This window comes from Mobula birostris, chromosome 1, assembly GCF_030028105.1.
Source record: "Mobula birostris isolate sMobBir1 chromosome 1, sMobBir1.hap1, whole genome shotgun sequence".
Classification (NCBI taxonomy): Eukaryota; Metazoa; Chordata; class Chondrichthyes; order Myliobatiformes; family Myliobatidae; genus Mobula; species Mobula birostris.
This window is the reverse complement of record NC_092370.1, coordinates 31,778,504-31,793,926: the sequence shown is the minus strand read 5'-3', so window position 1 is coordinate 31,793,926 and position 15,423 is coordinate 31,778,504. Positions and strand designations below refer to the sequence as shown.

Sequence of the window (15,423 nt, the reverse complement as noted above, 5' to 3'; positions counted from 1 at the left end):
TTTTAGCGCTCTCTCTCTCTCTCTCTCTCTGTCAGGTGTGATGTTTCAGCTGGAAAAATGCTTAAAGTCCTCCACCGAGGCTTCAAATATTCCTCTAAAATACAGCCAGTCCTTTATACGCAGTCCCTGAAGTCCTTCTGCAATGCAAAGTGTAGCTTTCCTGCCCATAACACCTGCAAAATAAAACTGGTTGGGACGTCGGTGCAGTATTATCTTTCTGTATCACTTGGGGGCAAACTTATTATTAAAGATTTACTGCTGTGTAGCGCGCTATTAATTCGAGATTGCTTGGCACATCATTCAGAAAGATTCGAATAAAGACAACGATTCAGCAGTCTGTCTCCCGTAACACTTGTAAACTTCTAAAGCAGGTGGTGTTAGAGACAGTCTCGTTTTACAATCGACTGGATAAACAAAAGCTTTAAAAATCCGAGTTCATATCTTCTTCAGGTAAAATTGCACCTATCGACTTAATTTCCAAGACTTCAATAAAACGTGTTTAATACACCAGTCTTGTGCGCCTTTTCACTATAAGATGACTGTACTCTCTCAGAACTATAATTTGGACCATTTCCGAAAACTGCGTTTGTAACATTGCTGCAGTCTTTCGAAACAGAGATCGAAAACACGGTTTATTCTTTGTACTGACACCACGTACAATGTTCTCCCCTGCCAGCTCTCCCGATCACACGCACATGTGGTTTGGAACAGCTTACGATGAAGTCTGGCAAACACTGAAAAGAGGGCCAGTGAAGGAGGTGGGTCTCCAACTGATAATATACTGGCTCAGGGACTGTGAAGAGTTAAAGAGACACCATCATCAAGGAGAAAGTGCTTGCCTTCCTGGGTCGTTTTACCCAATATAAAAGCACAATAACGGCAGTCTTAGACCAGAAGAAACCCCTCTCACGTCTACGATTTCTCCAGCGTCACGTTACCGTTAGCCTTACCTCTCTCACATCGGAGGGCACTTTTCAAAATTCCTTCGAAACTTGGGAGGGCTCGGACTATATTTTTTGCCGATGACTGCAAAGCAGCAGGTGAGCTACATTTATCGTTACGTTAAATATATAATTAAAAAAATCAAATTACAGGATCCAGCAGGCAGCCGATTTGCAGTAAGTGCAAATCCATTTATATTTCAGTTATCTGAATGTTTCTGTTTATTTGCATATGGATATCGATATTAGAATGATATATAGTTAAATGTACGCATTGGTGAAAGGCACGAGCAGTTCCTCAGCCACGCTGATCTATTGAATTAAGAAAGAAGATGGAAATTTTATATGCATACTGATCTACCTGCACATATTGTTCTTTATTCAGTGTAACTTCTGATTTGCAGTGCTTCGCTTTTCCTTCGGCAACCATGAGACTCTGCTCCACATTAAGTTTAATCAGGTTACTGTGCGCTCTCCAGGGAACAAGTGCATTTATTTCAGTTAATGTCAGCGACACGCTCCTTTCATCAAACTTCAGTGGGAAAGAATTATCCTGGAGAAAATATCCGGGACCCGAGAATGTCCCTAAAACCAGACGGAGGCGATACATCTCCCAGAATGACATCTCGGCTATTCTCGATTACCACGATAAAGTTCGAGGTCGCGTCGTCCCACCTGCTGCAAACATGGAGTATATGGTGAGTTCACCGGGCCGCTTTGAATCATTTCCCCCCGCTCGTCTGCACGTTCGCCAATCACTATGTCATAGGCGTGGTGTAGCTTCAGCAAAGGGAAAAGCAATAGCACATTTCCAAAAGCCTTAATAGTTTTACACCCCCTACCGGATAGAGAACGATTTGAAATTCAGAACCAAAAGCAGTTCTTCAAAAAAAAAGAGCGGGTTTTAAAAAATTGCAACGAATGCCAAAAACGGAAACTGAGAGAAAACAGAAAAAACCGTCCGGCATGGAAAGAAAAGAGAAAATTACAGCTAAGAAATTCAGTTCCCCTTCAGTGAGCTCTATAATGGAAGAATTAATGGTGATACAAAATTGTTTGTGAAAGCCGCTAGATTTATACAAAAAATCAATCTTTTTGAATCCGCACATTTGGCACTATTGCGAGATTTTTTGAAAAGCTATTTCAGTATTTTATGGTATCTATATCGCGGGCAACTGATTGTAACGTCAACTAACCTACTTAATAGTTTTGATACTTACTGATCAACCCGTAGAATATAAGAATTACTAATCAAAGAAATAGGGAAAAAAGTAGAACGTAAAACAAGCAAAATTATTTCAGTCATCATTTTTACAGTAAACAAATCTTTGCCAACCAGCATCTGCAATGTTGAGATTAATAATACTTCTTGTGTTTTCTGAAAATTTGTGTGCATTTTATCACAATAAATTGAGAGATCTAATGAAAATATTTTCATTTCCATTCAAGCGGATATGATACAACACGCCATGTTAAAGAAGATCACCTTGTCAGCAATGCTTATATTGTGATAGTTGGTTTATTTGATTCATTATTCTTCTGAACAACAAATAGAGACTCCAACAGCTTCTGAAGATATTCTTGCCTTACAACTAATCAAATACAGCAAAAGTATTAAGAGACTGTTCTATTTTGATATAGTCTCAACCAGTTACTCTTGGGTAAATGTGCCTCATGTCCAGCATAGATGGACAGTATATTCATTATTTAGGCAAAACTCTCATAATAAATTATGTCAAAAGTATTCAGATCTGCAATGATGTGAAGATTCTTTCAATGAGTTACCATTTCAAGTGCTTGAAACTCACACTGCTTTTCCCCCAGTTGTGTTTTACCTTATGTTAAGTAAAACATTTCATCGAAGTTAAAAGACCAACATTATCAGTTAACTTTTATTTCTTTGTTGGAAGCATGATTACTGATGATGTCACTGCAGAGGAGGAGGAGGTTCATAGACAGTTGGCTTGAGTGTGTGCTCCTTCTGCTGGAATATTCTGGGTCAGCAATCTATCATGATTTGCCAAAAAAATCCCTTTTTTCCTGCAGAGGACACTCCTCATCCTTCAGTGTTTTTTTTCCAAACAGAGTGTTGTGTGTGTGTGTGTGTGTGGAAGGAACGTACTGTGCCAGGAATTGTGGTACAGATAGATACATTAGGGACATTTAAGAAACTCTTAGGTAGGCACATAGATGATAAATATAGTGGGCTATCCAGGTGGAAGAGGTATATTTGATCTTAGAGTAGGTTAAAAATCAGCACAACATTGTGGCTTGTATTGTATTGTAATGCTCTATGTTCCCCATGTTTTCTATAAGCACAAAGAGGAAAGCTGAATGTAGGAACAGTGCAGTCACTGTAAAGATTTTAGAGGGGTACGAAAGAGAAACTGGTGAGCTTGAAAATCAAATAACTGTGGATTATGGAAATCTTAAAAACAGAAAATGCTTTAAACACTCAGCAGGTCAGGCAGCATCTGTGGAAGGAGAAGCAGGATTAATGTTTCAGTTTGCACTGACTCACTCCACAGATGCTGCCTGACTTGCTGAGTGTTTCTAGCATTTTCTGTTTTTAATTTCAGGCTATCAAACTGATCTCCTTTCCACTTTGCATGTCTTTTTTCTGAGAGGATCTCCCATCCGAAGAGTCCTGTGCTGGAAGCAAGGTGGACTTTGCATGCAGCTACGCAGCTTCCCTCTGAAAGAGTGTAGACCTTTCACTGGAGGACAGCAAGCCCTTCTGGCAGAGATGGGAATTGGAAGGTTCAGACTGTGGGTGTCAGGCAACATGGAAGATTGCAACTCAACACCTACTTCCCCTGTTGTGCTGTATTTTTACTCTTGGCTTTGTGCCCCTCTCATTCACAACATATTGCCCTAGGAAAAGCAGTAACTTCTTCAGACTCCAAATGAAGTTGCCTTGATGGTGTGAAGCTGTAGCATGGTAAAGTGTTCAGGTCAGGGTGGGGTGGTAGGAAATATGCAACATTATCACTGAAACAAGGCATTAGGAAGCAAAATATGGAACTCTTCAAAGCTGTCAGACTTATCACTTCTGTCTGGCTCGTACAACTGGGAAAGTGCAATGAGTTGTTGTCATGGTGTGCTCTCAGAGGACAGGACCTGAGTGTGGAGGAATGGCAGGCTTTGTCTGTCACAGAGGCCGCTGGCACCGACTTAACCCAGGAGCTGCAGACGGCAGGCTCACAACCCGACCTAGGAGCAGGGAAACAGCAGGATCCCTAGGAGGAGACAGAAACAAGAGTTTAAACATAGGAATACCAACAGAGCCTCAGAGGAGCATCCAAGTAACAACACTAGACAATTCATTTTCTCCTACACAATGACTCCTCTAAGGTACTTCTTCTCCGTCTTTTTTTTACAGTGGTTGGCACCCAGCTTAACGGTGCATTACTGCCACCTTCTGCTCCGGAATGTGCAATAGACTTACATTCTAAATCCCTTCACCCAATCTCTCTCTCTCTCTCACACACACACACGCACACACACACACACACACATACACACACACACAGCCTAACCCACACTTTATCCTCCCATCTTTGGCCATCCTAGTACCCTATTCCTGCTTATCCATCATATCCTATAAAGGATCCCTTAAGAAAGCTAAAAATACTCCGACCTGTGCTCTCCCACCCATGCACAGCAACCCTTTTAATGTGAATTCCTGCACCCCCAATCACCTTAGATTAATTCTCATCATCTCTCTCTGTATCCCATACTTCCTGCAAGTCAGAACTACATGTTCTACTGACTCCTCTTCCTGACATTCCTCACACAATCCTGTCTGGTGTTTCCCTATCATTTTCAATGTTTTGTTTAATGCACAGTGCCCCAGCCTTAACCTAGTCCACACAGTTTCCTCTCTTCTGTATCCACTACCTACCCTAGTACCTGCAACACTCTTTTGTATTTGATATAAATGCCTCCCTTTCCCCTCCCTGTCCCATCTTGCAGGTGTTCAAGAAACCTAGAAGCTCAGTGCTCTATAGCAAGCTGCAGGGCTCATGACAGTTGTTTTATGTGAGTCAAGCTACCAATGAATATTGCTGGGCAGCAGACTACTAAATGAATGGACATAGTTTTCATCAAAATAGGTAGACAGTTTGCTAAAATTTAAAAAATAACTATTGAAATTTATGTACAGCAGATTTCTGGCACAATAAGTGGTATAAAAGGCTATATGTAGGCATCCTCAAACTTCTATAAGCATAATGAAAGTCTATGCTTATTGGTAGCATATTTAGGACAATTATATCTAAGTTAATGGTGTCTCTCTTTGATTCTGTTTAAGCATTCTCACCTTGCTCCCCCCCCCATTAAGTTTTGTGCAAACAACATAGTGGGACACTTTTTTGATCACCAAAAAATTCCTCTTGATCTTGCTTTCCAGGAAGATCAACCCAAGTTGCTTTGATTCACTCCCTGTTAGTTTCTCCAACCACACAATATGGTAGCCTTATCATTTTGTACTAAGTTCCCAATTCATTCCACCCCCAAGTGAAACGTGCTGCTGTTATTATGAATTTTTAGCTCATGTTCTTTTAGAAAATGATTGAGAAACAGGATGATAGAGGCATCAGCTCAGTTAATCAGTACTATTGCTCATTTGTCTAAAACATGTTTCTTAGAGAAATTTTGATGAAAGTCAAGATATGGTAGAAACACTTCTCTGTTTATAATTCACTGGGCTAATATGATTTCTATAGCTATGGGCATTTATGGTACTGATTTTGTTTTCCATGCAGATTCAGAAAGTAATGCAGTCTTACAGTCACTAGAATTGCTTATATTTAAGGAGGAAACAAATTCTCCTCATTTTGGTTTTGTTAAGCTTCCTAGAGAATTAGATTTCCTTGGCCTGCCCACTAGTTTCCGCATTGTCATGCCCAATAATAACCTGGCCTAACATCTGAACATCAAAATTTCAGCATTGTGCTTGCAATGTAAATTTAGGTTTTACTGAGCCATGCCCATATGGGACAAGCAAGATATGCCTAATAATTGAATAAAAGGGGAATCATTGATGTTTGGAATGAACTGCACGGCAAATTCCTGCCCTGAACTTGCATGTCACAGAGAGGTTTGCTTGATCTTATTTAGATTGGCTGAAGCTTTCTAAGAAATTTGCTTAGCTGGCCCAGATACCTTTAACTGGCTACCAACTCTTAATATTTAATCAATCTCTTCTTATTCTACTGTTGCATGCCCTTGTTGTGCAAAAGAATGTAAGCCATTCATTTCCACCTCTGTAATGTCACCTGAATCTTCTTAGCGTACAGTTCATAAATTGCTAAAACGTATATCCATAGCTTTGTTCTCATTGAAATGCATAAAATTCTCACAGGGCTCAACAGGCTTGATGCAGGGAGGATGTTTCTTCTGGCTGAGCATTCTTGAATCAGGGCCAATGTCTTAAAGCAAGGGGTAGACCATCCAGGATTGGCATGAGGAGAAATTTTTTAACTGGAAGGGTGGTGAATCTTTAGAAGGAAATCCTGTAAGGACCATAAGAATTAGGCCATTTGGCCCATCGAGTCTTCTCCCTCTGGTCCTAGACTCAACCACTATCAATTCAGACAGAGATGATTTCATTTTCAGATATTAAGGGTGTCACGGGATAAGGGGATAGTACAGGTATGCTGCTGAGATAGAAGGCCAGCTGTAATTCTAGTGAATGGAGGAGGAGACTTGAAAGAATAAATGGCCTCCTCCTTTCCCAGTTCCTTATGATTCCAGTGCAATTCTAAATTCTGCAAATCTAGAGTCATCTAAAACTTTCCCAGTTCAGAACGTGTTCCATTCACCTATCACTTCTACATTGGTTCCAAATTAAACAATGCCTTGAATATTAACAAGCATTTGGGAGTCTTGCGAAATGGATTTGCCAGTTACTGCAGCACTACAGGCATTGTATGCTATGTAGGAATTCGGTCAGTGGCCACATTTCTGACTTGCAAACTGTTCTGGTTAGGAACAGCTCTCAGAGATGAAACCCTGCCCTAACCTGGAGAGGACCTGGAATATTTTTTTGACAAATGCCTCCAGGTTCCTTTCCAATCTATATTTGCAATCTGCTCCAGTTGTAAAATTTTCCAAACTCTCTGTATTCCCCGGTTTTCTTTTGAACATCCTCAGTTTGAATTATTTTCCCTTTGGCTGCTCTGCCTTCAGCCTGCCAAAGCCCCAGGCTCTTGAGTCCCCTCACTGAACCTCATAGCAGCTTTGCCTCACCATTTACTCCTTTATGATGCTCATTTAAAAACTAACTTTTTGGTCAGATATATGTCCATCTGTCATAAAATCCCTTTACATTTGTTGGATGATAATGCTCCAAAGAAGTATTTGAAGTGCTTTATTAAGGTGGAAATACTTACTATACAAAAGTCATAGGCACTCACACACACATATACGATAGCTAGGGTGTCTAAGACTTTTGTGCAGTACTGTATATTATGTCTTTCCAGTTACCAAATGACACTTAATACTACTGAGCTAGTAGAAACCTAAGTATTCCTATTTCTGTTTCTGCACCACCTTCCTAATGTGCAAAAGTCTTTGGCACCCTGGCTATATATAGATGCACCTAATAGATTTGCAGAGTACTGTATAACTACAATTAATTGCTCCTAAAGAAATGTTTCCCTTATGTATAGTAACTAGGTTGTAATATAAAATTAGAAATGACTGTTTGGTAAATCTGGGACCTTCTCAACTATGTAACTGCTTAAGTCTGTTTTTCCTCTCTTGAGTAAATATTTGAACTTCTACCAGAAAGAGTTTTATATAATGCTGGTGCAAAAATGGTACAGATACTGTTATGAATAATGTTGGGGATGGATGTTTAATAACATACCTCTCCTAGTTAAATTGTCATTAACTCCACTAAACGAAGCAGGTTAAAACAATAGACATGGAGAAATCCTATGGTATTATCAATGCTAATGGTCTACAGATATCAATTTCTAACATTGCATGTCCACTGAGCATTAGGTAAGTGGATAGAGGTAACTGGGAAATATATGTTTGATTTTGATTGGATTGGTTGAAATGACGATTCAGCAGCAGCTGGCCTGCAGCTTTAGAAAATGACAGACCACCAACAAACTGATGGTGAAAAGGATGTCGGCTTTTCACCAGCATCATTTATAACCGTTTCTAGCCGAGGTTGAAATGTTTACACAGAAGAGGGAAAACAGACTTTAGAGGTGGCATAGTTGAAAAGGTCACATAAAAACAAGAAGACAAACAGAAAGGGCAGAACATCAAATGCAAAGAGGGCAATTTCACTAGTTTAAATGGCACGTTCATTATTATCAATACAGACGGACCTGTACATCAAGGGTGATGCTAACTACCAACACATCATTAGAAAACTAAATTACCTTTTAACTTAGAATATTCTTTACCGAGATAAAGAAGATACACAAATTGAGAAGGTGGGGCCCATGCTCAGAGCTGATAGAAGAAGGCTGAAACCACGCATTCCAATGAGATCCCCCTCATTCTTCTAAACTCCAGTGGGTACAGGCCAGAATTATCAAAAGTTCCTCATGCTTTAACCCTTTCACTTCTGGACTCATTCTTGTGAACCTCCTCTGGACCCTCTCCAAAGACAGCATATCCTCTCTTAGATAAAGGAAAGGTATGTTGCATCTGGAGTTTCTCCGGTTAGCGGATGATTTCCCTCTACGCCTCTCTGACATAGTGGGGAACTGCATACGAGGCAAGTTAGAGCAGTGGTTTGCCATTGCCTTCTGCCGGGTGAGTTTCCAAAGAGATCGCCAGCTCGTAACCCAGCACGGATGGAAAACGTGCAGGGGAGCGGGCTGGATTCGAACTCGGCACCTTTCATCTTGAAGTCCGGTGCTGATGCCACTACGCCACCAGCCGGGCCTTTTTTAGATAAGGGGCCCAAAAATGCTCACAATACTCACAATTTAAAACTCTCTGCCAAACTGGATTGTGAATAATCACATGAAACAATGATTTCTTCTTAATAATTTGTAGCTAAGAAATCCAGAACATTCCTTCTAATTCTGCCTTAAAGCCATGGGAGAGTGTATGCTATTGCTTGTTCTGCTTTCTGAGTTGTTTCGCCTGAGTCCCTCTGGACCTCCAATTTTGCTGGCACTGTGAGAGGCAAACTGTCACTCGTGGTCATGAAGAATGCCAATAGATTGTCGGTATTATCTAAATGATGCCGGAGAATTTGCAGTTATCCTAACACTGACCTTATTATTTGTATGGAAAAAATCTACATTGCAGAAGCTAGCCAAAGCAATTGAAAAAGTAAGAAGTCTAATTCCCCAATGGATGTTAATTCAAACAGAAATGCGTTCAGAATTATGCTTCTACAGACTAAGCCAATTTTCAACTGAGCAGCACTGTGGCTTTTGGAGACTGCAAAAGAATCTCTTAGTACCTGTGTTAAAGGGTATTTGGACACAATGCCAAGTTTCAGAGAGGAGCAACAGTTTCAGCCTTACAACTATCTATACCGTGCGTGTCCTAAAGACAGGGCAAATTTCAAAAACACAAATAGAGAAGGTGGGGTTCATCCACAGAACTGATGGAAGGATGCAGAAACCACATGTTCCAGAACTCGCTGGATTATCGGAGTTGCTGAATAGTTGGTACTTGAGCCAACCATAGGTGGTTCTGGGCCACATTTTGATAGTGTAAAGCAAAGGTTTAATTACGCAAATAGTAAGGGGTAAGTAAACACCAAGTATAGGAATGGTAGCAATTCTACATTCTACAACGGGGTGCTGCCAGTGTTTCCCACAATTGTGACCAAGAGGCCTGAATAGTGTTGTGGCCTTCCTGTCAGTAAGATGAAAGACATCAAGGAAGCAGGTGAGCTTTCCATCTGTGGGAGTGGAACAACTGGAGAAAGTTCTAAGAGAAAGGATTTATGTAGAATTGGAAAAGCAGCGTATGAGCTAAAGTCCTGTGTGTGGGAGATCCTGTCTCACTAACTTGATTGGTGTCTTTTGAGGAAGCAACTGAAAACATTGTTGAAGGCAGGGCAGTGGAATTCTGACAATTTTAGTAAGGCATTTGATAGAATTGCATGTATTAGGTTGGTCCAGAAGGTTAAGCCATATGGAATCTGAGGCAACCTTGATTAGTTGGATCCTAAATTGGCCTAATGTTGGAAGGCAGGATGTAGTGGTGAGACATTGTGTTTCTGATGGGAAATCAGTAAAAAGTAATGCACGACACAATTCAATCCTGTGAACTTTGTTGTTTGTGATATATTAGCAACTTGGGTGTGAATGTAGGAAGTATGGTTAGTAAGTCTATTGATGGCACAAAAATTGGTGGTGTTCACATTTATCCACATTATTCTTCATTTACTCACATAGACCATAAATGACAGTAATTTTTTATAAACACAGATACCTTTGGGTTCAAGTGAATATTCTTTAAAGTAGCAATACAGATACTTAGAGCAGTGAGGAAGGAATATAATATGCTTTTCTTCATAGGTCAGGCATAGAAAATAAAAACTGGGATGTTATGTTGTAACACTGCTAAACACTGGTTCATCCACACTTGGAGTGTTGTGTGCAGTTCTGAGTGTCACACTCTGGGAAGGATATAGTTGCCCCGAAGTGAGTGGAGAGGAGATTCACTAGAATACTATCTGGATTGAGGAATTTAGTTATGAGAGAGATTGGATAGGCTGGGGTGAAATTTCCTGGGACAAAGGAGGCTGTGGAGTGCCCAGATTGATGTATGTAAAATTATGAGAGGGCAAGGTTGTGAGAATCTCTGTTCCATAGTTGGGGTTATCAAAAAGAAGAGCACACTGGATAAAGTGACCGGATCGAATTTTAAATGCGATCTGAGGGGAAGATTTTTAATACAGAGTGGTTGATACCTGGAACACTCTGCCAGGGGAGTGTGAAGGTTGCTGGAGGAATCAGTTGCAGTCTCTATGTTTAAGAGTCATTTAGACAGAGGCAAAGCATAGAAGGAGACAAATCTATATAGACAAGTCAGATGGGCAAAATGGTAGGCTTTGATGTGATGGGCTGAAGGGCCTTTTTCTGTGCTGTGCACCGCTACGATTCCATGACTAAATGGAAAAGAGACAAGTACAGTATCTAACTCTGATGGCATTAGATTAATTGTGAAAAGGAGCAGGCATACAGTATGACATTCCTTCCCTTTAATAGAATTACTGAGAGGAAGATCAGAGCAATGACACTAATATGATGTTTGATGCCAGGAGAAGCTTTTGGAATAGAAGTAGATGAGGGTGAAAATAGATAGTGACAATATCATGAGAGGTGAGAGAAAAAGCTACAAGAGTGTTGAAGAGGAATTCTGAAACAACGTGAGAAAATCAGTAAAGCTAATCGAAGTATAGTTAAGGTAAATGTGAAAAAGCCCAAGTTGATAATAACAAGTTATGGAATTGAATGGGATTACAACTTGTGAGGAGGCAAAGAATCTTCAAGGCAGCCCAGAGAGTTGAGTGAGTGGACCAGTACATGGCGGATGCAGAATAATGTGGATAAATTGAAGTTGTCTACTTTGGTTGGAAAAACATAAAATTGATAGATTTGGAAATGTTGATGTATAAAGAGATTCAAGTGCCCTGGTATGCAAGCTACTGAAAGCAAACATGCAAGCACAGCAAAAGGTTTTGAGTGCAGCAACGAGGATGTCATGCTTCTTCAAGGATCATTATCTTGTTGTTTGAAGGGGCTTGTTGGTTCCTGAGATCCTGAGAGGCAATGCCGCCTGAAGATCAGCTCCTGGTAGGGTCACCCTTGGCAGTAAGGTCAAGGAGGAGGTTCCAGTCAAAGAACGATCCAACAAAGACCTCAGCGGTGGATCTGACAGAAGATGATGACACATTGCAAGAGCAGTGAAGGCGGAGGCAGACTGCAGCAGTGTAGGTTCCCCAGTCATCTTGCATGCCATGCCACTGGACCCGTACCCCAGTCTGTCAAAGGTCACGTGGTGGCTCCCCATGTTAAGCAAAGTCACGCTCAGGCATTAAGTGAGAGAACCCCTTGAGAGAACATCATACCTGACCTGAGTGATCGCTCTACTACTACTTTATACTTCAATTGTGCAGGGCCTTGGTAAGACAACATCTGGGATATTGTCATTAGTTTAGGTTTCCTAAAGGGGACACGATAAAAGTTCACCCAGTTTTCTTGGGGGCATTATTGGTATGAAGGGGCTCTCATGTAAGAAGAGATTGAGTTGGCCAGGTCTGCATTTACTAAAGTTTTAGAGAACAAGAGGAGATCATATTGACATACATGAAGCTCTGATGTGGTTTGACCACCTGGTGTTTCCCCCACTTGTGAAGGTCTAGAACCAAGGGTCAAAACCTTCGGATATGGACATTATGAGTGAAGCATGGAGAAATTTCTTCAGTTAGAGGATGGGAAACCTATTGAATTCTTGACCACGCAAGAGGCTGATTTGCTGAATATATTCCAGAAAGAGGTTGTTTTCTAGACAGAAAATGCATCAAAGGGGATGGGAAGAAGTCTGCAATATGGCACTGAGATGAAGGAGTCAGAATCAAATTCCTACATAACACAGGACCACAAGTTCATCTTGCCAGTTTCCAAAATGCTTATTAATATTCAAGGACTGTTTAACCTGGAACAAATGCAGACTAGTAAACACAGGGTGATGGATGAATAGCAAATGTCATGAATTGAGATAATTGTGGATGATTTAGGATTTGCAGAATTTTGTATTGCACTGAAATAGTCAAGTTGAGAGATAGCATAAGAAATAGGAGAAGGAGAAGACCACTTAGCCCTTCAAGTCTGCTCTAGCATTCATTAAATGGATAGTAATGCAGGCTTGATGGGCTGAAAGACCTACTACTGCTACTTTTCTATGTCCTATGTTTTGAAGATTTCCATACATGTTGGAATTGAGAAGAATGATGAAGGAGGTGCTAGGACAATCACTATTATTCAGTAAGCCTGAGGTGGTATAAGATTTTGCAGGGTTCCAAATTTATTTTTGCATGACTCAAGAGCAATTCTTTCAAGTGGAGAAATGTTCGTAAAGTTATAAATGGAAGTTCTACTTCGTCAAGAGGCATAGATCAAGTAGATAGCCAGAGTCTTTCTCCCCAGGGCGGGAATGGCTAATATGAGGGGCATAGTTTTAAGGTGATTGGACAAAAGTATAGGGGGATGTTAGAGGTAAGGTTTTTCTCACAGAAAGTGGTGGGTATGTGGAATGCACTGCTGGGGTGGTGGCAGAGGCAGATACATTATGGGCATTTAAGAAACTCTTAGGTAGGCACATGGATGATAGAAAAGTGGAGAGCTATATCGGAGGGAAGGGTTAGGTCGACCTTAGAACTGGTTAAAAGGTTGGCAAACATAGTCATAGTCATACTTTATTGATCCCGGGGGGAAATTGGTTAAACATTGTGGGCCGCTGGGGCTGTACTGTGCTCTAGTGTTCTATGTCTTAAGTAATGTCCTGTTTCCATCAAGTCCATCAAGTTCTACCAGTTTACGTGGTCAACTCACCTACCATACTACTGGATTGTTTATCATTTCAACATTTCATTCTTTTGTTACCTCCACTTCAGACTGGGCTTTGAAAATATCATAGATAGATATACTTCATTAATCCCGAGGGAAATTTGGTTTTGTTACAGCTGCACCAACCAAGAATAGAGCGTAAATATAGCAATACAAAAAACCCCAACAATCAAACAACAAAATGCAAACTATGCCAGATGGAAAATAAGTCCAGGACCAGTCTATTGGCTCAGGGTGTCTGACCCTCCATGGGAGGAGCTGCATGTTCGATGGCCACAGGCAGGAACGACCTCCCGTGCCGCCAAGTGTTGTATCACGGTGGAATATGGCCGAAGTCCAACAGTAAAAAGTTCAATATCCAGTCTGCAAACACATTCCTCGATCGTAATATAACCCGGATTGCACCATCTTTTGTTAACCAGATCAGTAAGTACCCAACTCCTTTATGCTTACCGCTCTCACTGCACTTACGGTCAGGCGGAACGGTATTACCCACCGAACTCCTCTTCTCCATAAGTCTCTGTTGTCCCAACCTGGTCCTCTTTCCTCGACTTTGTGATCCCTCTCTGCATCCTCATGGTCCACACAGAGAGCTGCAAGCTGGCTCCATTTCCATTTAGTCTGAATACTTCTTCCATTCTGAGGTTCCTTGACCTCTATATCTCAACATAGTCTTGCATTTCAATCACTTTCATCTGCTGAGCCAAATACAGCCTGATTTGACCTGCATATGTTCCATTACCAAGGGCTCTTGTCTGCAATGCAGCCGGGTATCATTTCCCAAGTCCAATTCCATCAAGAAAACTAAAGTCTGTGTAAAACATATTACAGCAAAGTATTTTCTTAAAACATGCATTGTTTCAATTTTGTGAAGTTTTATGACCATTCATTAAATATAACTGAAGCCTTTTTAAAATTAGTTTGGCACATTTGAAATTCAATTCCATTAAATATTTAATGTAAAATTCAGAACATAATGTTTAATGATGGTTAAAAAAGTAACAGTAATGAATTTATAAATTGATTAATGGCTAAAATATGTTTCAGGCTCATAGGGACACATGTTTTTAATGTTAAGAAAGTTGAAACAATACTAGTAAAAGCAAAAAAGAGTCTGGTTAGTCCAGCCTTGGAATATTGTGTCAGTCCTGGTTGCCTCAGTACAGTAAGTATAAGAAGATTTAGAGGGGGTCCAGAGGAGATTTACCAGGATGCTGCTTGGGTTAGAGAGCATGTTTTGTGAGGATAGATTCAGTGAGCAAAGGCTCTTTTCTTTGGAGAGAAGGTGGATGAGAGGTGTCTTGATAGAGGTGTACAAGATGATAGGAGACATAGATTGAGTGGATAGCCAGAGACCTTTTTCCAGGGTAGAAACGGCTAATACAAGGGAGCATAATTATAAGGTGATGGGAGGAAATTATAGAACACACACAAAGCTGGAGGAACTCAGTGGGCCAGGTAGCATCTATGGAAAGGAGTACAGTCGACATTTCGGGCCAAGACCCTTCCTCAGGACCTCCAGACTGTACTCCTTTCCATAGATGCTGCCCGGCCTGCTGAGTTCCTCCAGCTTTTTGTATGTGTTGCTTGGATTCCAGCATCTGCAAATCTTCTCTTGTTTGTGGAGGAAATTATAGTGGGGGGTTGTCAGAGGTACATTCTTTACACAGAGCATGGTGAGAGTATGGACCACTCTAGTGGTGATAGAGGCAGATACATTAGAGACATAAGGAACTCTTAAGTAGTCATATGGAAGATAGAAAAATGGACAATTATGTAGTGGGGTAGGGTTAGATTAATTATAGAGTAGTTCAAAAGATCAGCAGAACATTTTGGGGCAAAGGGCCTATACTGTGCTGTAATGTTCTCTGTTCTATGCTCTATGTTCTCATACAAAGGAGTGTACAAAATGAGTA

At 40.7% G+C, this 15,423-nt stretch overlaps 1 protein-coding gene across 1 annotated transcript in view; it reads left to right on the top strand.

Moving 5' to 3' along the window:
* Window positions 1-644: 644 nt before the first annotated feature.
* Window positions 645-15,423, top strand: part of LOC140195328 (peptidase inhibitor 15-like) — a 41,017-nt gene continuing 26,238 nt past the window's right edge. Inside the window, exons 1-2 of the mRNA XM_072253454.1 lie at window positions 645-1,040; window positions 1,346-1,639. Coding sequence (XP_072109555.1) covers window positions 1,023-1,040; window positions 1,346-1,639 — 312 coding nt within the window. The 5' untranslated portion in view covers window positions 645-1,022. The remainder of the gene's footprint in view (window positions 1,041-1,345; window positions 1,640-15,423) is intronic.